General features: G+C 46.6%; 1 protein-coding gene across 1 annotated transcript in view; it reads right to left on the minus strand.

Annotated features, from left to right (window-relative positions):
* Positions 1-26,988, minus strand: part of SLCO5A1 (solute carrier organic anion transporter family member 5A1) — a 372,433-nt gene that overhangs the window by 103,425 nt on the left and 242,020 nt on the right. The window contains exons 2-3 of the mRNA XM_086965856.1: positions 9,314-9,446; positions 1,213-1,439 (exon numbers count right to left, since the gene is read on the minus strand). Coding sequence (XP_086821982.1) covers positions 1,213-1,439; positions 9,314-9,446 — 360 coding nt within the window. The remainder of the gene's footprint in view (positions 1-1,212; positions 1,440-9,313; positions 9,447-26,988) is intronic.

Consider the following 26,988-nt stretch of genomic DNA (forward strand, 5'->3'; position numbering starts at 1 on the left):
TTGATTAACATTTCCAAGACACTGTTATGTAGACTAATATTTATGAACTGCCTAGTTTCTATATGTTACTAACACTATATTGTTTAACTTTTACTACTGTTACTATGTTCTGAAATTAAGGTGTATTATGATGTGCCGGGGACATCGCAAGCATGATTTAACTTACAAATGAGAAGGAAGCAGCCAACAACCGGATTATTATAATTTCACCATTAGATGGGGGTACAGACCTAAAGTCGATGTAGACTTTTTGGATGGAACAAAACAACACAGACTTGATCAAAAGGCCAAAGGTATCACAAGTTCCATTAAAAATGTCAAGGTACTGCCCTGACTACTTTGCTTAATAACAACCAGAGCAGCAAGACTAAAAAGTAAATGAGATATATATTCAGACCTAATGGTTCTATTGTTTCCATATATCCATGAAGACTGGGACCAAACTGAAACAATGACTGCAGCTGCAGGATCAGCCAGAAACTTGGACCTTCTGGGCCTCAGTTTGGTACCTGCCAAGATGAGGGTTCAATGTTAAGAGGCCTGTATGCGTAGGTGAACTTGGAGTAGAGAGTTCTTTCTTGCAAAGTGTCTCCTTTTTACTGAAAATGTAGGTGTGATGTGTACTTTGGAAGAGATCAGAATAACTACAATGGTGTTGCTCCTACACTACCCACATCAGGAATACCTATGCTGCGAAACAATTATGGTGTCAACCGCTCAATGTTGTGAGCAGTGCAAACTTCAATTAGGTCAGTGAGGATCTGCACCTTGCTCTGTCCCTTTAAAAACAACTATGAAAATCAAAGGATCAGAAAGTGAATATATTTCTAAAGCACTTCAAGTCAGGTGACCATCATGACACTTGTGCTAGAAAAGACAGAAGGCAATTAGATGCTTGGGAAATATTTTAGGGACTTTCAAGGCAGATTGAGGTCCGAGCAGAGATAAATGGAAAGATAACTCATAAATTTGCCTTGTGATATCTATCAACTACAGTAGGTTGATTATGCGGCAACATATTTTCGTCTTAATATCAGTGTAAATGGAGAATATAACAGTGTTTATACTACTGTATATATAATAAAGCAGTGGAAGAACATGTCGGATTGGCTAGAGACTAAACAGGACAAAAACTGATTGAGTACTGTAGGGAGTGATATGGACAAAAATGTTGCAACTTCTTTCTTGTTCATGGACTGCAAAATGCTGTACCTCTAAAGTTCTTTCCAAATCCCATGGAAGGACCAACTCCAGCCTCTGCTTGATGCTGGTTGTGTGATTTCTCTTTCATCACGTCATCGTCGCTGGAAACCTCATCAGAATTTCTATTCTTTTTCTTCTTTTTCTTCTTCTGTCGTGGTGGAAGCTTTTTAGGAAAACTGAACATTGGGAATATGACAAGGAGCATTGCCATGGCGCAAAGGAGAAACCCACTCCACCTAAACGGAAAAAACAAAAGCAGTGCAAAAAAATAATAATTGAAGACCTTTACTTTCTGTATGGAGCTTGCTATGCACAGTGACGAAGAACTACCTCCATCTTGTGTCTGCTGTGTTGTGGGTAAGCATCCACATATCCTTAAAAGCTGCATGTCTAAGTTGTGGTTATAAACAAAGTGACTTTATTTCTCATCTGTGTAAACAGCACTTTTAAGACAAGCTAATAAAACCAACTAGGCAGGCACAATCAGTCTGCTTTTATTATTATCCATTTATAGTTTAGTAACACGTTGAAACGTTTTTCGTAGCATTTTAAAACACAAAGTTGCACGTTAATTTCTGAGAAGGTACCTCTTGGTGGTATGATCTTTGTCACACTCCACCGGAGAGAGGGATTGCATTAAGCCCTAGGAACATACCCTACATGAACCCATGGGAGGTGAATGGAGGGGAGACCCGTGTTGTCAGACTTGCCTCAAGTTGCGTCTCCCGTGTTTGCACCTAGGTGTATCCTTCTGTCCTCCCCGATCAGGGAGTGTGACAAAGGTCATCCCACCAAGTGGTACCTTCTCACCACAAAATTGGTAAGAACAGCAGAAACATGTTGACCACCTTTACTACGGTGAGGGAACAATAAATTCCCCCATCTCACCGTCCACCTTTTTAATACCATATAGCTACCCGTCCTATTTAAATTTATTTGGTAACTGTAATGGTTTTTACTTCCCTCACTTTTCACGGGCCCCCATTTAGTTTAGAAGTGCCTCCCTGTCGTCAGGTGAAGGCCCGCCCTCTACAAAACCGAGTTACTTGAGGGCGAGGACTGCAGATGATGAAGCATGACACCTGGTGGTGTGTGAGGTCAGTCCTTCACTTTTTGTGAGATGTCCACACTCACAATTTAGTTTTAGAGCACATTCGGTCACTGTATTGGGAGCGGCCCCATTTGTGTTGAACATTTCATGTAGGAGGCTGGCCTGCTCCTAGCGCCCGTGCCACTAGTTCTCTCCCCCAGGATTCCCATGGGGTTAGTGTGGTTTCATTGGGTGGACATGTAGTCATTTCTTCGAGGGCCCTTGCACCCTAGGGCTGTTGGAGGGGGTTAATCACAGTGGAGAAAAAGTAGTCTGTGATTAACCCAAAGTTTCACCCGCATCTACGTGCGGCGGGTGGACTGCATTGGCAGTGAGGATATTCTGATGTCGTTGTAACAGAGTATCCTTACTGCCAAAAATGTAATCGGCCCATAGTATCAGTGGGAAACTCCCCACTTGTACATCGGCATCCTTGTTTTTGCATATAAAAATCAATTTTGGTAAGCGTAAGTGAAATGTGACTTTTTCAGTAGAAAATTAAAAATGTAACATGTTCCCTCTCTCTGACCCCATTTCAAAACTGGACTTTTAATATAGTGCACAAGTTTTCTCCTTAGGTTAAAGTAATAAGAAAATGCATTTTTTCTTAGATTTGCTTGGGAAATATTCCCATTTACACCAGGTTAACGTGAGAAAGAATGGGAATTAATGTTTTGCTTCTGTTTTGTGAATTATCAAAATGCCTTTGTATTCACCACTTTGTGGGTGTAAATACTAATTTACTTAGTCTGCCTTTGGGCGTTCCATGGATATCCCGTTGTGTATGTCTGCTTTGTCTTAATTTAAGTGTAGTGTATTGCTTAATCTAAGCGTTAGTAATTTACACCTAAAATATGTAATCTTACTAAACATTTCACTTGTGAATCAGGTATATTTTACTTGTGTGAAAGTTAATCACTTATAGTATCCTAGGGACATCTAGTAGAAAGTTCTGACTTTCTATAAATGACCTATTAAGAATGTTTATGACCTTTTACCAACCAATTTTACCATGTCTGAATTATTATCAAGATAATATGTAAAAGTTGGAATTTATTAAACTTCCCAAAAATATTTGGGATTCAATGCCCCTTCTTGAAAAAAACGTCCATGCAGCTAATGACACCTACTAAAGGGATGTGAAGAGAAAGTCCCCCTATTCTCACTGGGTCAAATGACATGCTTTTATTTAATCAACCCATACCATACTTTTTTTTTGTAACATAATTGTATTGATTTTACAAATAGTACAACACACAAAATTCGACTGTCAATATCAGTAGTGACTGTGCATTACAAATGGCAGTGGCAAATAACACATCAGTGTCCATATTGAACGTATCTACACATTTCCAAAGGAAATAATAAGAGTTAAACCTTCGATCAGTACATAATGTCAGCAAAGTATGGTAAACACAAATTATATATCATGAACATGTGAGAAAGGAAACAGTCTGAGCATAGACAAGTGAGCATTGTATATTGTCGCATCAGTCCTAATACTAACAAAATAATAAGTAAGAAGATAATCAACTCTCCCCTCCCTCCCAGTTCACTGGTTCGTAAATACCGAGAAATGACCCAATCTCCTATGGGTCCACCTCTTGTGGACTTAAAGACTGTGTTACATAGTGGTAAGTAAAGACATATAATGACAACATTAGTGGGCAAAAGGTTCATATACATGTTTACAAGGAGTAAATAGCTGACATTTGTCAAATAGATAGGGTCATGTCATTTAGGGAAATGCAGGAGTAGCGGGGTGAGTCTGAGCTATTGGTGACGCTGGGGGTGTAAAGGAATCCATTGCTTTCAAAATATCCAACAATTGATTCCATTCCAAAGAGATGGGAGTCTTACGCATGCCCCGGAATTCCTCTTGTTGTATTATAGCACTCTCAGCCATTCCCATCGTAATTATTCTGTGTGGCAGTATAGTGATGTAGGGGGAGAGGCAGACTTCCACCTCATTGCAATCGCTCGCTTAGCAATGAGTATTGCCAAGTCCGCAAACTTGAGTTGTACCTTCTGCTTTTTAGGGCGTCCATGCAGGCCCAAGAGGCAAGCTTCTGTTGACAACCAGTCAGACATGTTAGTAACTTGTCGGATGGCATAAATAACAGCATTCCAGTAAAAAAACGAAGTCGAGGACAGGTCTACAGCATATGAATGAGGTCTGCATCTGCCTCCTGGCATCTAGGACAGGAGAGTTGTCATCTGGGTTTTTACTGTTAAGATGGTGTGGTGTGAGGTAGGCTCTATGTAAGATCATGGATTGGATGTATTTAAAACGAGCATTTCTGGATACTTTCTTAGGGATTTCCAGTATCAAGGCCTATTCTTTGTCTATGAATTCCTTGTTGAGGTCTAATGATCACCGGGTTCGGAGTAAAAGTAGGGGTGTGCTGGAGTGAGTCCTAATACCCCTATACAGCCAATGGATAAGATGTCTACCTTCCCCCATAAAGTGTAACACGTGAACTAAATCATGTGTAGGAGGTTCAGTCCCTTCAGGAGCCCAGTGTTGTTTAATATAGCGGACTAGTGCAGCATATAGGAGAAATAAAGTCGAGGGAACTCCCTGGGCATGCAAGAAATTGTCGTGATCAGTCAGAGTGCCTTCCATAAACAGCGCTCCCACCGTTGAGACCCCCTCGTTTAACCAGGAGCATAACATTCTATTAGTAATTATACCAGTAGCAGTGGGAATCCCAATCAATGGGATATTGGCAGAGTATGGAATAACTTTCTTGGTGTATCTGAGTGTTTGTTTCCAGTATAGGAGGGCCGTATTAAGCAAGGGAGGGAGCGTATGTAGAATCCTACCAGTCGGTAATAGCATGTTGTGCAGAGTACCCCAATGTAAAAGTCGAGGGGTGTATTCTATTTCCTGTAAGTGCCGCCCGCTAACCAATATGAAAAGCCATTGTAATTGGCTTGATAGGCAATAGAAAAGCACTCCGATTTAGATAGGGTCTGAGGCAATTTAAAAGAGTCATAGCGTGGATAAACTACCCCAATAAATTACACTTATACAACATATATATATCCATGGGCCTGAAATTAACTGTTGAACATCAAGAAATCTAGGACAAAAAATGTGTGCCAACTTCCTTGACTAAGGCCGCTAAAATAGAAAGTCCTATATAAGAGGAAGGATTCCCATCACTCCTCATGGTGTCACACTAGTGGCACTAAGGGCTACAACCCTTTCAGAGGGAAAGGGGAGCCCGAGGATTGCCCTCCTAGTTGACGTCCATGCTGAAACATGTGGACCTCTTTTCAAACAACAGACAGTTATTTGTTATAAACTGTTGTTTGCACTGTTTTTAGATTGGGTTGTGAGAGATATTAATAAAGGTTGGTTCTCTCACAAGTCAATTTTAATTCACTTATCACCATATCATAGGGCACTGCATTTTTTTCCCGCACAATTCAATCGCTCACATCTGGACCTCTAACTAGGAGGGCAATATAGTGTCTTCACTGATAACCTTTGAGAAAACATCTTCGGACTCCCCTTTCCCTCTTAAAGGGTTGCATCCCTTAGTGCCACTAGTGTGACACCAAGAGGAGACGCAGATGATGAAGCATGTCACCATAGGTGAGTGAAGGGAATCCCTCCTCCTAAATAGGGCTTTTTATGTCAGCGGCCTTAGTCAAGGAAGTTGGCGCACATTTTTTGTTCTAGATTTCTTGATATTCAATGGTTAATTTCAGACCCGTGGATATATTTGTAGATAGGCAATAGGCCTTAAAATCAGGCACTCCTAGACCTTCCTTCTCCGGTCGCAGTTGTAATTTTGCCAGCCCAATCCTTCTGCGGCCATTGCCACAGATAAGTTCAAGCAGTAACGTGCTTAAAGTTTTTAAATGGAAGCTGTAATCACAACAGGTAGGTTAGCAAAGAGATATAATAACCGAGGAAGCATCACCATCTTAGAAAGTGAGATTCTTCCCATCACTGATAGTGGTAAGGAAATCCAAAAGCAAACCCGTTTCCGAAGGAAAGCTATCGCTTTCAGTAATTTGCAAACGATTAGGTCTTGTGGTGTTCTATATATTTGGATACCTAAGTATTTAAACGTATCAGGTACTGTCTGTAATGTTAAGTCACCAAATAAGACGGGATCCGGGCTCTCCCTGTTTCGCATAAAAAAAGCGTAAGATTTGGTAGCATTAATCGCCAGGCCAGAGATTAATTCAAAACGTTTAAAAATGGATGGGATGGGCACCAAATTAAGATTGAGGTCTAGGTTGATACTATATACGGTGTATTGTTAAGCAAAATTCCAAGATCCACCTCCTCCATTCGAAGGTTATGAAGAAGAGGTTCCATCGCCAATACAAATAGTAAAGGCGATAGGGGGCATTCCTGGAGGGTGCCTCTGGTTATTGAGTATGCTGCAGATATATATGCACCAGTACGGGCACACGCTGTTGGGGCACTGTACAGTAGCTGCACCCATTGTAAGTAATTGTTGGGAATACCAAACCGTTCCAGAGCAGCCCATATATACTGCCAGGAGAGGGTATCAAATACTTGTTGCATATCGAGGGAAATACATCCCACCGTGGGGGATGTGACCGCCGCTGTTTCTAAAATATAGTGGAGACGCCATATATTGAGTGATGTACTGCGGCCCGGAACAAAGCCGCATTGATCTAAGTGAACTCGTTTGGAAAGGTAGGTTAAGAGTCCATTGGGCAATACTTTACTAAGTATTTTATATTCAGTTGTCAGTAAAGAAAGAGGACAGGTAGCCAGAAATGTCATGGGGGTCTCAGTTGGGTTTAGGGAGAGAGGTCACTAATGCCTGCATGGTCATTAGGGGTAAGGCAGGTTTATCCAATGCTGTGTTGTAAAGAGTTTTAAGGTGTGGGACCAAGTTTTCGGTATAAAGAGCATAGAATTCCATGGGTAGGCCGTCAATGCCAGGGTCTTATTTCTAGGCAGGTCTTTAATTGCCTCCTTAATTTCAGTGGGAGTTATAGGACCTTCCAACTCAGACTGAACGTCATCTGACACCTGGGGAAAGGGTATTCCATGAAAAAAGGCCTTAATGTCATCAGGTGAGAAGGCAATAGGAGCAGTGTATAAGCGGTGACAATATGTAAAGGACGCTGTATTAATGTCTGCTTGGGTAAACACAACCGATATGTGTACCATATGGTACATACGTTTGAAAATGTTATGTACTCACTCTGTTATACTGCTTCTTCATGGGCTGTAAATGGTACAACAGGAGAATGTTCATAACAGCAGGGTCACCCATTACCTATGCATTAGTTGATACATTTCTGCATGCTGCAGTTACTTCCTGCTTCTGTTCTGGTCCTAAAATTTACTGCAGCTTCCCAAGGTGTACTTTAATGCACTAATTTTATTCTGCCAATGTCGATGGACTAGCAACAGGAGTTACTGCCTTTATTGGGATTAGAAGTCTCCCGGGAACACCCTGCTGAAAGCAGTTGATGTGTCAGTGAGAAATACAGGGATGTTGAATGTATTTATTTATTTATTTTTGACATTTTTAGAGCGCACTGTTACCCAGAGGTGTCCTGGCGCTGTCTGATCACTAGTAAGGGTGAGCAGGGACATTAGAGAGAGAAAAGCCAAGTCTTGAGAGCTTTCCTGAACTTAAGTAGGTCGGGGGTCTGTCTCAGATTGGCCGGCAGTGCGTTCCAGGCCTTGGCGGCGCCGAGGGAAAGGCTTTTGCCTCCCCAGCGAGCTTTCTTAATTCTGGGGACGACAACCAGCCCCTGCTCGGCTGACCGTAGCGCTCGCGCTGGTTTATACCATGAAAAAGGGAGGTCAGGCAGTGGGGACCAATGCCGTGAAGCGCTTTGAAATTAACACAGAGTGATTTAAACAAGATTCTTTTCCGCACTGGCAACCAGTGTAGCTTAACCAGGTCCTGGGAAACTGAAGCGAACTTAGAGGTGCCTGTGATCAAACGTGCTGCAGCATTCTGCAGGATCTGAAGTTTGTGTAGGAGACCCTGCTGAGCGTTCAAAAGGAGGGCGTGTAATAGTCTAACCGAGACATTACAAGTCCGGTCACTACTGTCTTTTTGTGTAAAATAAACACAACGGGGCAGATTTACAAGCCACTTGCAACACTTTTGCCCCACTGTTGCGTCACTTTTGTGACGCAGCGGCAGTGTAAAAAAAGTGGCCAATTTACAACTTGACGCAGCTAGGAAGATGCGTCACGTTGTAAAGCCCTGTGTCACATTATACCTGCGTCAGGTATAATGTATGCAGGGTGGGCGCTCCCACGCAGGAAAGCCTCGTAAATGTGACACAGTGAAATCTACAAGATTTCACTGCATCACTTCTAGGACACCACTGCTTCAAAAAAGAGTGATGCAGTGTATTGAGAATAAGCCTCCAAATGCATTGCTGGAGTTGCGTCGTGCTTGCCACACGATTCCCGCAATGCATGACTTTAGCCCCAACAGATGTGTCAATCCTTGCGCCATAAAAGGCTGTATTGTAAATACCGTGCATCAATGGTTGCCCAAGGGTTTCCCACGGTGGGGCAGGGAAAGTGACGCATCTCTACAGATGCGTCACTTTCTTGTAAATCTGCCCCTGAATTTCTCTGCAAAATGCCTACAATAGCCTCTCACACATCACCTACATTAAAAATAAACTAAAGGAAAACGGTGGTTAAAACAATCTGTTTAAGAATTATTCAAGGTCATCAGGCAAAGACTCTGCAGATGAGAGCTGGCTCTATCAGGACCCCCTGAAAGACTGGGGCCCTGGGCCAGAGGCCACTTTGCCTATTCCTTAAAACGTCTCTGCCTATCCCTCTGGTTCCTTCCTTCCCTCCTGGCCTGATGGTTCTGTTTATACCTAATACATTAATGATGTAACCTGTTGTTTTCGACTTCAGGATGTAGTAACCGCAGTCTGCACCAAGCTCTATTTCTGCTGGGGAGATGAGCGGGCTGCTGGTAATTTCATTGTTTCAATATCAAAATAATTAAAAGTTTTAGACTTTACTGTTACCAGTTTCCGATGAAGCGCGGATCACTCTGGTCAATATTGACAGACGTTCTTGGGTCCACATAGAAACCAATGAGGACTCCTCCCAACAAGTATCCTGCCGCCGGACCGAGGGCTCCCATTACATACATGATTGCTGCGGAAATACAATAAAAAATAGTTCTTAAGAGATGGAAAGAAAATTTGCAAAAGCAATCATGTATTTTCTGTATAAACTTTGCAATAGGTACTTTGCGGTTTTTGTCACCATTACAGGCTAAAACTGTGATTGTACGAGCAATGGCTTTGAAGTAAATGGTAGATTCTTTACGCAACACGTCATCACAGCGCAACTATCTACTGACCAGCCACATCTCTTGAGTCCCCCCTCCCACCCAGGATCGGACTAGGACAGAAAACGGACTTCGGCATCAAGTTAAAAGTGGCCCCCGTTAGCGAATAAAATAGCTAAAAAGTTTTGAGCTTATAAAGGCATTATAGGTGTGGGAGACTACATGCATTTGTGCTTACTGCAGGAACTTTTTGTGGTAATATTAGGGTAATCTAAATAAAAACGAGCCAAACAGGCCATAAAACAGGCCCACAAACACTCAAATAACCTGCTTAAATACTGATCTGTGAGACTAGCCCTTCGGGTCCTGCCAGATTGCCCGATAGGCCAGTCCGACCCTGCACCAGAAAATCACTGTATTACTCTACAATGTGCTATTGAGGCTTGTGCTATATAAGAATCCTACATACATTTCAAAACAATACGACCCTTTATTAAAGTATTATTACAGTGTGGACACATTTGGAAATACTGGGGTCCCATTAAGGCGTAATGCACCCATAGGGGATTATGCCATTAAACGTTTCGCTGCAAAATTGATTTGAGTTTAAGCAGAAGTTTCAGCTCGTTTGAGTATTACAGGAAATGTGGTAATAGTTCCTACTCTGAGATTTCCACAGACGCACTTTGCCAGGTAAATGCGCCCACAGAAACATTCTGGAATGCCCTCCAGGAAAGTGATGCGGAAACACTGAATTCTCCTGCGATTGTCCATTCTTCTGGGTGGAATGTGTAACGGCTCAGTAATATGACATCCGGTCAATACTGCTTCTGTGGTATAGACAGTAGACGGTGTTTTACTGATGAAGTTTGCCTGTACCAGCATTAGGTGAAAGGCTGAGCAGAACCATGCCTAGGAGGCCATTAATAGGGTGGTGTAGGGATAAGGAGCTATTAATGTTATGAGCAGAAGAAAATTCGCTGTCATGCTATGTTGGCTGAACTTAACCAGAAGCAAAAATGGGTGCTCTTAAGAGCAGAACGTGCGTCTCTTGTTAACAGCGGACAGTGGTGGTCATTGCTAAAAGGCCATTGTAGTCTTGACATGCACAGTAGTGTCGCTTAATTTGCAGTGTGCCCTTTTGTAGGCCTAAAATTGCGGCCCTACCTTCTTGTAGGGGAATCTTTTGAACTCAGGCAATGGTTCTACTCTGTAAGAACTGCAGGACCTATACCTGTTGGTGATCCTTATCCAAGTTTTTTTGTTCACAAGAGGTTTTTCAAGGACAGTGCATGCGTTGCCCTTCAGTTTTCAGGCGAAACCTAAAAAGCTCTTTGCAGAGCTAGACTGAACGGAGGTAGTGATCCATTTACTGAACAATAATATTGCCACAGTCCTTGTATTCCCAGTGCATTCCACCAAGCAGGGCCGACTTGGCGCTCAGTGCAACAATCTTTGTTGGTGCCCCCCATGACCTCCTCCTCAGATTCTCTCACCACCACCTGGCAAAAGTGCCCATCATCTCTCCAGAGCCCCTCTCTCACATACATTTAATTTGTGTTAAAGGGCTGGTAAAGGTTGGATCTACTAATCCACTCAGCTATCCACATAAAATACAGATCTGTTCTGTGCAGCATGCATATTAACCTCTGTGATACTTTATGGCCAATCAAAACTGCCACTAGACGAAACTCCCCTCTTTCTAGCAGGTACATTGATCACAAGAGTTATCTTGACATTTTTATTGTTGCCTGAAAGCTGGACACACAAGGAACTCTGCAGCAGGTGATTTTAAATGTTAAGTTATTGCTAAACACAGCTCCTCTCATCCGAGCTCTGTGCCCACCCTCTAGGTCAGCGCCTGGCGTGCCCCACCAGTCACACAGCTCTAAAGCTTGCCCGAGTATCTTAAATTAGGTTCAACCATGACCTTTTGACCATGGTATTGTTTACGGGAGGTCTCTGCCAGTCAAGAAAACTCACACTCAGAGGGAGAGGAATGACTAAATAGCATTGGCAGCTGGCTTGTACAGAGGGTGGTGGGGCAGGGACGATGCGGGGGGTTCGCAAAATAAATAAATACAAATAAAATCACTTACCTTCTTAGCGCACGTCCTCCTCCCTCGGGTGTCTTCCAGGAAGCTCCCAAAACAGGAATCTGCCCTACCCAATACTGGCGCTGTTTTTACAGCATGAAAGCAGCCCCAGGATTGAAGGGAGTAGCCTCTCTCAACCAGGGGTGGCTTCACCATGTGGACGGAGAAGCGTTTCCCCACTGCTTTCTCGCAGTGCGAGAAGCAGAAACACAAAATGGTATTGATACCATTTTATGTTTCTGCTTCTCGCACTGTAAGAAAGCAGAAGGGTTTGGTTGGGGGTGGGCGGGTGGGCGGTCCTTTTCCTAGGGCAGGGGAGGAGTGACTTGCCCACTGTTGAGGGAGCTGACTTTTTGGTCCGCCCTCTGACGCCGACCAAACCAGTAATGCGCACTCTGTCTTTTCTCCATGTAGGTTGCATGCAGCCTACATGGAGAAACTGGCCTCCCCATAGACGCCTGACTGGTAGGCGTACTGACCAAACACAATGCTGCCATTGCAGTGTTGTGATTGGCTGAGGGAAGGGGAGGGAGGATTCCTACTTCCAGGAGAGGAGCAGACACGTCACAGGACCGGGCCTGCGAAGGTAAGTTAACTTTTTTTAAATTAAAGCTTCCCCTCCCCTCGCAACGCCTCACCTTGCGTGACCCCCCGCCCCACCCCACCCACCCGTCATGCCAGCCGCGACTACTCTCAGCGCTCTTATGAGCACTGGAGGGCTGCACTTTCTCTAACCTAGCTGTTTAAGAGAGCTAAGTTAGAGAACTTTAAAATGAGCATGTCTGGCTGGCTGTCCCAAGACTGCCGGCCACAGAGACATGTGCATTTTAAAGCACCCAGCTCCCTGCTGCTGCCACCTGGCAGCGCCGGTCCCACCCCATCCTTGCACATAGTCCAGGACAGGTTGCTGAAAAATAAAACAGTAATAAATAAACTTTATTACCGTTTATTTTTCAGTTCTGGGGCTTGCCGGGTGACGCTGCTCCACTCAAACGGAGGAGCCACCCCTGACTTTTCTAAATCAATGGGAAAGGGAAGCAATATTTCTTTTTATAAGCAAGTTGCCTACACTGCAGGCGGGGGCTCACTTCTAGTAGTAAGATTTAGACTCAGAATACTTACAATGACAGGTAAATCATAAACAAAAAATCACAGGGGGGAGGAAAAGTGCTGATCCATTCAGTCTCCTTTAAATACTCAAAAAAATCATGGGGGAAGGATCACTTGTCCTGCATAAGCAGGGTATGCAGGTAGGTACGTGGTGTCTCACAATTTAAAAGACCCTCATGCACGTGTATTATGAGTTCTCGTAGTGGTATATGTTGTCTCCCTGCTCTTTTATACACGTGTGTGCATAATCCTTGGGTCAGTATTTATGCACCCTCCGCGTGGAGGATTTACCCTCGGCAGTTAGGCATCTCCTCTTAGCCCCTGACCCGAAGAAGTGCGCTTCCGCATTTCGCAAGGTACGTGGACGTAACATACAATGGTGGTATCCAGTGCCGCCCGCTTTTTATATACGCAACGAATGTGACTGAATAACCGTACCCCACTAAACATTTCCAGCGGGACCAATTATACACAGTGCGCCCCCAGCCCCCGCATTTAATTTGTTACATGCATTGCGATCAAACCAAGGGCACGTTTTTTTTAACACAACACGCTTTTTTAAGCAACCTCGAGTCACGCCACATAAGCGCCCCACTCGGCATACGTAAATGAGACACTAAAGTTGCCGGTTACCGCACGCAAACCGATCAACCCCTGATACATTACAAATGCACTTATGCGCTCACAACTAAACTACCAAGACACATTAATCAGGCGCATTAACAACCAAAAGCATCCCACTTCACAAACACCTGCATAGAGCCATTTATATAAATCTACGACCTATTGATAGGTGTCTCATCAGTATAGTTCACAGTATTAAATTTCACGAGGCGGTCAAATACTTGAACTAATCGCTATTCGCCAGCATGCTATCACCACCACCAGGCATGAGAATGAAAGAGTTGACACCACCTAGGAGTGTGAACCTGTGTTAAAGTATTGCTTTTTTTTAAGGTATTTTAAAGTTGTTTAAAAAATCTACCATGATTTTGACTTGTGTACTATCTGCACATATGTGTGTGTCTCCCTCCCCCCCCCCCCCCCTCCCTATTTGTCTGTATGTAATCTTCTTCCACAGGTACAATGCGACCTTAGACTGCCTGAAAACAGGTCATATTTTCACTTATTTTCACTTTTTCTTTTCTTTTTGCACTGGTCCTGAAGAAAGCCCACCGACCTATATAGGTAACGAGGCTGAAACATGTCGACCGTTTTTTAACACATACCATACAGTGCGCTCGAATTCCTAATCATTCCAAAGCGGCACACCAGCCAACTGTCCCCCATTTTTGGGCTACCCGAATTCAGACCCAATAAAGTCATGTATCTGGCTGTCCGGGTATTTGTGAGACACCACATACCTACCTGCATACCCTGGTTATGCAGGACAGGTAAATCATAAAGCCATTAAAAGCAGCATTTATCATGCAGAATATTTATTTAAATGCATTTTTGAAATACATGTAAAGCAGTATATATACAACCAGAAGACATGCTTCTTTTTTGCAAAAGTTTCTGGATCAAGAACACAGCAGCAGAAATATCTAAACACGTGTGTTTTACTAATTTGCATTGTATTCATAAATACATTCTTTTGTTGGAGCCTTTCCTAGAACAAAATGCCTAGGAAACCTGCCAGTCATCCAATATTATGACAGATGGTGAAAGAGAGAAGTTGAAACATGCCTTTGTAATAACAACAGGAGCTCTTCAAAGCGTTTCAAAAATAAAACATAAAGAAGGGAAGAAGAAGAGAAGCATAGCTGGAATCAAAGTGTTGCAGAAGGCTCCATTTGTTGCAGAATAGCAAAGGTGACCCAGCGGCTGGATGTCAGTGCCAGCGCTTTTCACATAACTTCATAGAAAGGAAACGAAAGTCTAGCTTTTAAGTGTGGTAGCTTAAAAATAGCACTGTCAATCCAGGAAATGGCATGGTTTAACTCTTAACGCACTCATTCCAGGAATTGCATTAATACTGACTAGGGCATGCATAGGTTTTTGTGCCCCATTCTTGTTTAAAAGTGATGTGCAGGTACTGCCTTACCAGACTGCTGTTCTTCCTCACACATTTCACCAGGGAAACACTTTCAAAATCTGTGCAGGGGATTAACGTCAATAAGGCCCCATTCAGAAGGATTTTGCTGTGACTAACTCTTGCAGTACGTTGAAAAACAACAAGACAGGGAGGGAAGAGTAAAAAGGAACACTCTTATTCCCCCAAAGTAACAGGGTACAGAGGGTTTTTGCAGGCACCAAGCAGGTGTGCTGCATTGAAGGCGGTGTGCCACTGTTGCAACCAGCCCCCCCCCCAAGACCTAGGATATAGTTAGTGACTACATCCCATAATAAACTCGATTCCTCTGAATACACGTGGATACAAGAACATATATACATTTTTTTGTATATTTTTATTTGTTTACACCTACAACCTCTGGTTAGGGTGGGCCTTAGCGTGCCCATACTGCCGGGGGTACACATCACGGTCCGGACGAATACCTGTTTAATACATAACACATAGCCAGAAACATGTTGACCACTTCTTAGTGGACTTTGCTGAACAATCTATTTAGCTTTATTGTCCCACACTTTGTTTTTAACCATGTCCGATTGGCTTCTAATAAAATGTATTCTTTGACACAATCGTGACATTTTTAACACTCACTTGTCACTCTTAATTTTACACAAACTACCAGCTCCGCAGAAATTCTGGCGTTGTATTGTATTGTATTGTATTGTATTGTATTGTATTGTATGGCACATTTATAGAGCGCAACTGTCACCCCACAGGTATCCTGGCGCTGTGATCCTCATTGGCCTGAGCACGATATTATAGTGGCAGCTATAATTACGATGTCCTTGGGAAAAGATGAGTTTTTAGTCCCTTTTTAAAAGAGGATAAGTCACCCATGCTCCTAAGAGACAATGGCAGCGCGTTCCACAGCCTTGATGCCGTATAGCTGAAAGAACGACCACCCATTCGCATCCTCAGGATCTTAGGAACTACCACCAGGTAGGCTGAGGCAGAACGAAGGGATCTAGTAGGGGTGTACCAGGAGAACAGCTCCTGCAGAGAGATCGGCCCCTGACCGTGGAGGGCCCGAAAGACCAAGCAAAGGGCTTTAAAGTCGACACGTTGGGAGACTGGCAGCCAATGAAGATCCATAAGTGCTGCTGAAGAAGAATCAGAGGGCCGACGAGAGAGTGCCAGCTTGGTGGCAGAATTCTGCACCCGCTGCAGTTTGCCCAACCAGGCTATGGGTGCCCCCAGAAGTAGTGCGTTGCAGTAGTCAAGTCTGCTTAAGATGATACTACGCACTACGTCTGGTCTGGCATGGGCCGGGAGCAGGGGAAGAATCTTCCGCAAGGTGCGGAGCAACAACATACAGGTGGACACCGTTTTATTCACAAAGCCATCCAGTTGGAGATTGGGTTCGAGCATCACCTCTAGATTCCGAACGGAGTCTGCCGCCGCTACCTTACCCTGAAAAGAGGGGGGCCAGAAATCCTGTGGTAAAGGTCGGGAGATACGGTCCATCGAACAGTGCAACACCTCGGTCTTAGAGCTGTTGAACTGTAAGGAGTTGTTGCTCAACCATTCCGCAGTGGTGGTCATACAATGGTGGAAGGTCTCCTGTAACACCGCATTCTTACCTTCAAAGGAGAAGATAAGCTGGGTGTCGTAGGCGTAGTTGGTGACCGCAATGCCGAAAGATTTAATTAACTTGACCAAGGGGCGGAGGTAAAGTTTGAATAGGATGGGACTGATGGCCGATCCCTGAGGCACGCCCTGTTCTACCCTTTTGATGTTGGATTTAAAGGGGGGCAAGGCGACCACCTGGTGTCTGTCACCAAGGTAGGAGATCAGCCAGTCCAGGTACAAGCTCGACACCCCAGCCTCCTCCAGCCTCCTGACCAAGACCGTGTTGAACGCTGCCGACATGTCGAGCAGCACTAAAAAGGCTGCTCGACCTTGGTCGGCACGCGAACGAAGGTCGTCCAAAACGGTCACCAGTGCCAACTCTGTCCCATGGGCTGGTCTGAAGCCAAACTGCGCCACGTCCAGACAAGCATTGGTCTCTAGGAAGTTGGACAGATGTTTTGTGGCCAGTTTCTCCAAGATTTTAATCGGGGAGGGGAGCAATGAGATGGGCCAATAATTTGCTGGACACATAGGGTCCAGCGTTTCCTTCTTCAGGAGCGGAGAAACCACCGCAAGCTTCCAGCTATCCGGGACCCGGACGAAGGCCAGGGACTGGCAACAAATCGCATGGAGAGGAGGAAAGAGCTCGTCACGGAACAATTTCCAAAATTTGTGCGGGAGTGGATCAAGGGAAGAGCCTGAGGATACTCCGTCCGCTAAAGCACAGAAATCCACCAGAGAAGGAAGGGGAAACTATCAAGCCGGGCTTTCCCGGCCTCCACCTCCAAAGAAAAAGGCGGTGCAACAAGAGATGGCAGCAGGAGATTGGAATTTGATGGAGTACTCAGCTTGCACAAGATGGTAGCGATCTTGTCCTCGAAGGCCTTTGCCAACGAGTCACACAGCGATTGAGAAGCTGGGATAGCAGTTGCGGCGCAGGCCGGGCATGACAAATCTTTAACAATTTTAAACAAGGCCTGGGATTTATTTGAGGCAGATAGTAATGTCTCCTCTAAAAACCTAGCTTTGGTGCATTTGATCTGTGCTTTATAGGCGGCCAGTTCTTGTTTGTAGAGAAGTTTATCAGATTCAAGGTATTGCTTCCTCCAGACACGGTCAGCCCGCTTGCACTGAAGTTTGAGCTGAAGAAGATCCCTTGAGAACCAAGGCATGGCGAGTTTAGTTCTGTCCCGCGTTTTCCGTAGCGGAGCCAGAGTGTCCAAGGAGACGATAATTTGCTAAGGAAATTATAGCTGTCGTCCACACTGCCTCCCAACGTAAGGGCTCCAGAGAGCAAGTTTGGCAGGCTTGCCTGCTTCAGGAGCCTGGACCATTGTCTGCCAAACTTTGCGGCTCACAAACTACTGTGGAATTTTAGTTTGCGATCTGAACATCATCTGCGCCAGCTTGTCACCTATGTACTACGTGCACGGCAGCCATTCTAGGTCACCTATGTACTACGTGCACGGCAGCCATTTTAGATATCATGGTCTCCCTGTCCACGATCGATCGCCAGCGCGCCCCTCTGACCCAGCAAGCATCCTCCGCGCACCCTGGCTCCCCCTCCCTCCTCCTTATGAGCATGACCCTTCTGCATGACCCTGTCCTTGGGAGTCACGCCAGCGCCTGACCAACACCTCCTCTCCTCCCATGAATGCCCCTCTGTTGATAAACCTCCCCTCTGCGCTGGATTGTCCACGCAGCATGAATACCACTCCATTGATGGCCCCTCACCCCGTGTCCGACTGTCCACACAGGTCCGAGGCCACTGCCTAAGCCGGGAGATATCATTTACTGCCCTTTATTGTATGAGGTCGCTCTCCTTCAAAGGACCCTCTATTGATCCAGGCCTCCCCACCCCCTGTGATATGATCAGGCGCACACATCCTAAGACTCGACGGAACACTCAGCTGCGTGATGACCCCCTCCTCTTATCAGCAGGTTGAGGACCTCTATTGTGAAGGTATATGGGGGTGGGATTAACACGAGGATTACGGGGATGTCTTTTCCTTGCTTTACAAAGTTCTGATTGTAATAAAGGAAGGTCACATGCCATAAACCAGTGTATAAGAGGCCAGGCCTCCGAGAGGCTGTTAGAGCACCTCGAGACGATACCTTGTTGTCTGATCTGATGTGTTCTGCTCCGTCGGAATAAACTTCTGTTTCCTGCCTTCTGGTCTCCGGCGCCTGCCTCATTGCTTGGTAAACTTGAATGGTACAAGGGCGGTTAGCGCCGGGCAAATCTTGAGAAAGGTCCTAGCCCTACCTTTTTCCACAATTGGCGTCCCAAAGCGTGGGGCCCATCAGCGACACGTGGATCCAGTGGGAGAGGTCCCGATGACAGAGTGAACGATTGCAACGATCGGGAAGAGCTCATGTCCGATAGACCCTCGTCTGACAGCCGATCATCCGACCTTCACTAGTTCTGAACAGACCTCTCTCGAGTGATCTACGGTCCTGACTGGGAACCATCAGGAGTGCCGCGAACATCACGAAGGAGAGAGGACGATCGGGCGCTGGATCCAGAGGACAGGAAACCGTCCATGCGGTCCGGGTAAGGTCGTGTAAACACGACGAATTGAGGAAAATTGTTTTTGTTTGGATAATACTAGTATTACGCTTTGTTGAAACCTCTGGAGATTCGCTGTCTGCAAACGGAGAAAAACAACAGGCTCTCTCTTTGCAAACAGTGAAGGATAGGTAACGCAGACTTTTGTCCCCATTGTAATCCGTCGTGCCTATTTTCCTCCCCCACTGTTTCCTGAACTGTCGTTCGTGGATTATTGTCTGGAGATTCTTTGTCTGCAAACAGGGAAGAACAAGGTCTCTCTTTGCAGGTAGAGAAAGAGTGGGTAACGATAACTTTTCGTGCCCACTTATTCTCCCCACTGAATTGTTTTGATTGACCGATTGTTCGGTATTGGTTCGTTTGAGGTATTCACCGCCGGCAAACAACGGAGAATAGAAATATTCTGTCTAGTCTTTGCCCGCTGTGATAAGATAGGTAGTGCAGACTTTTGTCCCCGTTGTAATCCGTCATGCCTGTCTTCTCCCCACTGGTTGGTAGCCTGTTTAGCCCGGACCGCTTATTAGAGATGAACCATCCAGCTCCACTGGAGGGCACCCCTAATAAGGACATGTTCACTAAGTATGGACTAGTCGCTATAGCTTACACTAGACTATGGCATAAATATACGAAAAAGAACCCTGAAAGTCAGTGGCCACTGATAGGTTCCTTTAGTGAAAATAAAATAAAAACATTAGAAATAGCGCTCCAGAAGAATAAGACCACGCCCACTATGCTCGACAGTATCGGCATGTGGCGCAAGGAAACGGAACAACGAAAGAAAAGAGAAGAAGCAAAAATAGGGAAAGAATTACGAAAGGCAGCCCACCTAGCCGCAAAACAACTAGAAGAAGAAATAAAAGAAAGAAAAGAAGCTACACAAAACCAAGAATCAGGGTCAACAGGCCAATGTCCTGTTAGGACCCCCTCTGCGCTCTACCCTGAACTACCCTCCAAACAACGGGCAAACGATGAGTTACTGCTAGGTCCCCCAATCATCTACATGCCCCCTCCATATGCTCCCAGCCAACAAAACCTGCAAGCCCCGAGTGTGAGTGAAAGTGACCCTAGTGCTAGTGCACCGGCCCTCACGGCCTCCGCACCAACCATATTAACAACTTCGTCAGACGACCCCGAGGCTAGCAAACAATCATCAGCCAGGTTAAGTAGGTTAAGCAAAGATGAGCGGGATGGGATCAACGAAATAGCAAAGACATTGGTAGAACGAAGGGAGAGCGAAGAATACACAATGAGCGTATATAATTCACATGCCGACAGCCACAGACGGCATTTCATTTTGCGATTCAGCTACCACACCCTGAACGCGTATGAAGATAGGTATCAGAGTAAGGGTCCCGCTAAACTAACAACACTGTATAGGAAGATTGATGTTGGAGATGGGACTGAACGTGAGGCGACGGAGCTCTTCATGCAAATGCTTGAGGTCTTCCGCCACCTCGCGGAACAGAAACCAGAAGCCAAGGTTACGGTCCCTGAAACAACCTCGGCAGAAGTAGCCAATACTATGATGCCTATCAGAGAAGCGGCTCCTTACTGGATCCCGCCACGGGGCCAGGGAACGAGCGATGATATTAATAATGAAAATGCAAAGGGGAGGGTTGTGTACAATTGGGTTTACCAACCATGGGACCGACAAGACATCCTAACCTTTAAGCAAACCCTGCCCGACTTAAGAAAGAACCCGACGGCATTTTATACCGAATTAGGCACAGCCTTGGGTTCGACAATAATGACTTTAGCAGATATTGACTTGTTCTTTGGGTTATGCCTGCCAGCTGATGTGTGGAAGCAAATCCGGAAGGCTGACCACACGGATCTGTTTGGACATACCTGGGACCAACTCGGTAAACTAGATAGACAGCGAGAGCCGGGGAGTAAACCAGTGAAGGACATACTGGAACTCCCAGACAAACTGGTCCAGAAGTTAAAAACCCTGGTCCCGGAAAGAAAAGTAGACTGGTCGATAGTCACGGCCTGTCGACAGAAACCCCAGGAAGATGTGTCAGAATACTTCTCCCGATTTGAGACAGTGTTCTCCGACTACAGTGGCCAAGACATGACCACCGCAACCGGACAGCACCTGTTTGTGCAAAATTATGTAAAGGGACTAACACAAGAAGTCTCCCAAAAACTGCAGACGAGTGAGAGTAGTTGGGGGGCCTCCAAACCCGCAGCTATCCTTCAGATGGCTCAGTATTACGAGCACCAAAAGAATGAGAATGATAGGGCGTCCGAGAAAAAGAAGAAAGATTTAAAGGAAAGGGTAATGATAGCCCAGATACAGGGTATAGCGCTAGGACGGGAACACCAAAGGGGGAACTACCAATCAACCACCCCCAGAGATCTACCTCCTAAAGATCACACCCCAACATCCCACACTGGACGGAGAGACATTAGCACTGACCAATGCGCCTTCTGCAAAGGGCTCGGCCATTGGAAATTCCAGTGTCCGGTTCTGCTAGAAATGAATAGAAATAGGGATTCCAGGGATGTGGCAGGTGGCCCGAGAAATAGAGTACAAGGACGAGGGAGCACCAACGACACCAGCAATGACAGATCAGGGAGACTGAACACGTTTGACCGTCCCCGACAGAACCAATATCAGCTGTCCGAAGGTGAACATGCCCCCGACTTTGCATAGGACTGCCAGGGGCAAGGGAGGGATCCAGTCGAGCTCTGTGTTGACCAGCAAGGTCCTTATGTCACCGCTAAGGTCTTGGGTACAGAGTCTCCATTCTTGGTAGACACTGGGGCGACACGTAGTGTGTTATCAAAACGACTGATTCCAAGGGCACCCTTGTCTGGCTCACACATAACGTCGATAGGTTTCGATGGGACGCCCTCCACTAACCCCCTGTCCGTACCTATTACCTTTGACCTAGAAAACAACACTACTGACGCGACATTTCTACTCTCCTCCAACTCCCCTGACGCCATTATGGGTATTGACTTACTGAAACATTTTCGAGCTACCATTAGGTGTTCCCCAGATGGAATACGAGTCATCCTGTACGACAACCCAGACATGCCCAGATCCCCTCCCCCACGACACATGTGCTCCATAACTGACGCTGACCTGTCCCTGCTTGACACCCTGCCTCCGTACCTGTGGGCCAAAAATGACTCTGATGTGGGGCGAATGATGATTGATCCTATTCACATAACTGTACGACAGGACGCTATGCTCCCGAAACTCCCGCAATATCGGATATCGCCAGAGGGTGAGAAGGCACTGGTAGCGATCATTCAGTCTCTGGTAGATGCAGGAGTGGTTGAAGAGGTGGTTAGCAACGTCTGCAACAGCCCAATCCTACCTATTGTTAAGAAGCAAGGTGAAGGAGATGAGAAAGCGTACCGCTTCATCATCGACTTGCGAGAGATTAACAAAGTGGTTGTACCCCAATATCCTGTGGTCTCTGATATCACCACCATTCTGACCCTCATCCCGTCCACTGCCACCACCTTCTCTGTTATCGACCTTAAAAACGCGTTTTTCTCTATCCCCATTCATCCAGACAGCCGTTATCTCTTCGGCTTCACCTTAAAATCCCGCTCGTACTGATTCTGTAGAGCTCCCCAGGGATACACTGAAAGTCCCAGCATTTACAGCCAGGCCCTCAAAAGACAGCTGGATGCCTTCCAGCTACCAGAGGGAGTGGTGTTGATCCAATATGTCGATGATATCCTTTTGGCGGCCGACACCACCCCGCTTGCAACGACAGCCACCGTCCAACTCCTACACTTTCTTGCAGAGAATGGCCATAAAGTCTCCAAAAAGAAGTTACAGTTCTGTCAGCCACAGGTGACTTACCTAGGCCATCTTCTGTCCAAAGAAGGGAGGAAACTTACACCCGACCGAATCCAAACCATCCTAGATACCCCCATCCCGAAAACACAAAAGCAGGTCCGCTCTTTGGTTGGCCTAACCTCTTTTTGCAGACAGTGGTTGCCTAATTACAGTCTCATTGTGAAACCATTACTTGCCCTGTTGACCAAAGATGTCCCCTCCCCGCTTCCTTGGACCACTGAGTGTCAAGCCTCCTTTAAGGAATTACGGGATGCACTCTGCTCAGCGCCCGTCCTCGGAACGCCGGATTACTCCAAACCCTTCTCCCTCTTCACCCACGAAAGGGAGGGATGCGCATTGTCTGTCCTAACTCAATCAATTGGTCCTAAGCAGCGCCCTTGTGCCTACTTCTCCGCCACTCTTGATCCTGTAGCCAGAGCTTTGCCTGCCTGCCTTCGAGCAGTAGCCGCCGCTGCTGTCTCTATCCGTCAGAGCGAGGGAATCGTACTTTCCAACTCCCTCACAGTGCTAGTACCCCATGCAGTCGACACCCTCTTGAATCAGACAAAGACCCAACACCTGACTAGCGCACGACTGACAGGGTATGAACTGACGCTACTTGCACCCCACATCACACTAAAGAGATGCACGACTTTGAATCCTGCCACATTGTTACCCCTGCCTGAAAATGACCCCGACATTCCTCCCATCCACGACTGTGTGACCCTCACGGACGAACAAACTAGGAGTAGGGTTGACCTCCGAGACACTGCTTTTACTGACCCCGATGGAGAGCTATGGGTAGACGGCTCATGCATCAAACTCCCAGATGGCACCACTTCAGCTGCCTATGCAGTAACGACAGCCCGAACAGTAGTTGAGACAGCCTGCATCACACAACGATCTGCCCAGGCAGCAGAGCTGATAGCCCTCACCCGAGCATGCATCATAGCCGCAGGGACCACCACGAACGTATATACGGACAGCCAGTATGCCTTCGGAGTGGTCCACCATTTTGGGCTCCTGTGGAGGGAGAGGGGATTCCTGACATCCCACGGCACCCCGATCCTCCACGGAGATTTAGTCTCCGCTCTGATTGAAGCAGTTCTCCTCCCCAAACGATTAGCGGTAATCAAATGTCAGGCACACAAAAGGGTGACAGACTTAGTCGGACAAGGGAATGCGTTGGCCGACATCACTGCACGAACCACAGCTGAGAATAGGACGGTGACACGCATGTACATGACCAGGTCACAAGCAGAAACATGGAGTGACACAAGGATAATGATCAGAGACATACAATCGGCCAGCACCCCTCACGAGCTGACTAAGTGGGCAAGGGTGGGTTTGGAGGATGAGGAGGGCTGTTGGCGAACGAAGGATGCCAGCAAATGGTTGCTGCCCGACTCATATCTGATTCCCATACTGACAATGGCTCACTCCCCCGCACACATAGGATCTGCACCCATGATCGAACTCATTTCCAAAGTCTGGCATAACGACAAAATCCCTGACTCAGCCAGACGTCTAGTTCAGCAGTGCCTTATCTGCCTGCAACACAACCCCGGGAAAGGAACTGTAGTGCCCCGGGGAGGGTTTGGGACCCCCAATCACCCCTTTGAGGTCCTTCAGATGGATTACATCCAACTAGAGAGATGCCAAAACCTGAAGTATGTACTAGTCATTGTATGTGCCTTCAGTAAATGGGTAGAGGCCTATCCAACCCGTGACAACACTGCCATGACTACTGCCAAAGTACTACTGAAAGAATTCTTCCCTCGCTTTGGCCTTTGCCGAATTTTATGGAGCGACAATGGCCCCCACTTCATAGCTGAGGTTATCCAACTAATCCTAAAGGGGTTGGGGGTGAAGCAACGATTCCATGCGGTCTTCCACCCCCAATCCGCTGGTCTAGTGGAACGCCATAATGCCACACTGAAGCTGAAACTGGCAAAAATAGTGGCCACCACTGGACTTAACTGGCCGGATGCCCTCCCACTGGCCTTGTTATCGATGCGCTCCACTCCCACCAAGCACCATCTGACCCCCTACGAGGTCGTGTTTGGGCGACCGATGAATCTCTGGACTGCTCCCAAACCGACCTCCATTCATGACGTCCCGGACGTCCTACTGTCTGATTATTTGTGCAAGTTAACTAAAACGTTGTCTGTCATTCATCAACAGGTGCAGCAGGCCATCCCCGATGCTTCCAGGGGCCCCGGCCACGACATCCAACCGGGAGATTTCGTATTGATACGAAATTTCCAGCGAACCAAGAGTCTGGAACCTCGGTGGACGGGCCCCTGGCAAGTGCTGATCACCACCCGAACGGCACTCCGAGTGGAGGGGAAGAAGCACTGGCTGCACGCGCATCATTGCCGAAAGGTCTCTGCAAACCTGGCCACGACAGAAAACGTCAGCACCCAAGAAGAGCTCCTGAGCAAAGACCGACCGATATTGGACTGTTATCCCGATACTGAGGCACTCGAACTTGCAAAATTCTCTGATCCCACTGTGCCATCCAGAGAAGGGTATTTCCTGCGTCGAAAGGAGGGAGCTTCGGCTAAGTAGGCCACGGACTAAGTTAAATCTCAGAACGGTGACCTACACACAATCAAGGGTCGCCGGGAGAGAAGCTAAACGAGGTCTGTGGTTCTGCCCACTACCGAGCCCCTTGAAGGTGATGGAAGCGCCAAATAAGAAGATGATGGAAGCGCCAGATAAGAAGATGATGGAAGCAACGGGAAATACCCAGTATAGAAATCCAAAGACTGACAACCTGCACAAATCAAAGACAATTGCACTCTTCATTGTCTTCCTCTTCTGCCTCCTCCTCATGACCTCCTTCTGGATTCTGGAGGAAAGCACACCGGCTCATGAGGCATTGCTACCTACTGCACAGCCAACACCCCTGAAAGAGCATCACCTAATCTCTCTGTCGCCTCAGCTCCGAGAAAGGCGCAGGGAATTCTGGAACAATTCCTTCGTGCAACTGTTGCACCAACACAACCTTGCTGCAAATGCTACGAACTGTTGGATCTGCGGGTTGCTCCCGCATGCCACTGGACACTCCATCCCCTTCATCCCTTCACCCTTCTCAGTTCACGGCTCTTGCCTCGCCTGGTTGATCCTCATGCAAGAGAGCCACAGGGACAACGCCACCTCCAGCCGGACAGTGTCACACTTCTACTCTGGGTTCTGGCTGAACAAAACAGGAAAGACCCCAGCTGCCCTGTGTCCTGCGCTCGCAGGCGCCACCTTCATCAAAGACATTCCAGCCAAAGAACGAGTCGAAGTACAGGTGCTCCACAATCCGGCCAGAACCACCTTCACTCATCTGCAAAAACAAACTACCGCCACTTTAACTGTGGCCCTGTCTGTTATCAATGTCACAGGTCTCGTGTGTCTCGAAGGCCAGGGAACGCAGCTGGTGGGTTACAGCGCCTGCCGAATCACCAGAACATTGGACTCAGCTGAACCCCCTTCTTTTGTTGCTTCTCCGAATATGTACTTTGTGTGTGGCACCAAGGCTTACACCTGGCTCCCGAGAGGTTGGAAGGGCACCTGTTATATTGCCTTCGTTCTTCCACCCACGTATGTAGCCCCTGCCAACCACCACCGGCAGAGGCGTGCAGACGACCTTGGACAAGCCGACTCCACCGGAGCACAGTTCCTGGATGCAGCAAAGGGACTTGTTCCTCTGTGGGGCCCAATGGCAAACAGCCGTGCTATCCGACACCTGACCCAGGCAGTAGAAACAACGATCAACATCACGACTGGTATCCTCGCCAACAACACTGCGGAGCTTCAGGCGGTCCGTCTCGTGACCCTTCAAAATCGTCTTGTCTTAGACGTGGTCCTAGCCGACCGAGGAGGAGCATGCCGCATCATCGGATCCAGCTGCTGCACCTACGTGCCAGACAACTCGCCTTCAGTCTACAAAGCCATTGAACACCTCCACAGACTGTCCTCAGAGGTTCACCAAGAACAGGAAGGATGGTCGCTTGGGAGCTGGTTTTGGGACACTTTGAAAAATTGGGGTTGGAAGTTGTTTTCCTTCGTGCTGATACCTCTTGTGATATTATGTGGGTGCTGCTTAGGTATCCAATGTCTGCCACCTTTGTTCGGCCTTGTTTCTAACTGTATGTGCCCAAAAACTTTGGACTTCCGAAATGAGCACATG

The sequence above is a fragment of the Lissotriton vulgaris genome, chromosome 4_1 (assembly GCF_964263255.1).
Source record: "Lissotriton vulgaris chromosome 4_1, aLisVul1.2, whole genome shotgun sequence".
NCBI classification, from domain to species: Eukaryota; Metazoa; Chordata; class Amphibia; order Caudata; family Salamandridae; genus Lissotriton; species Lissotriton vulgaris.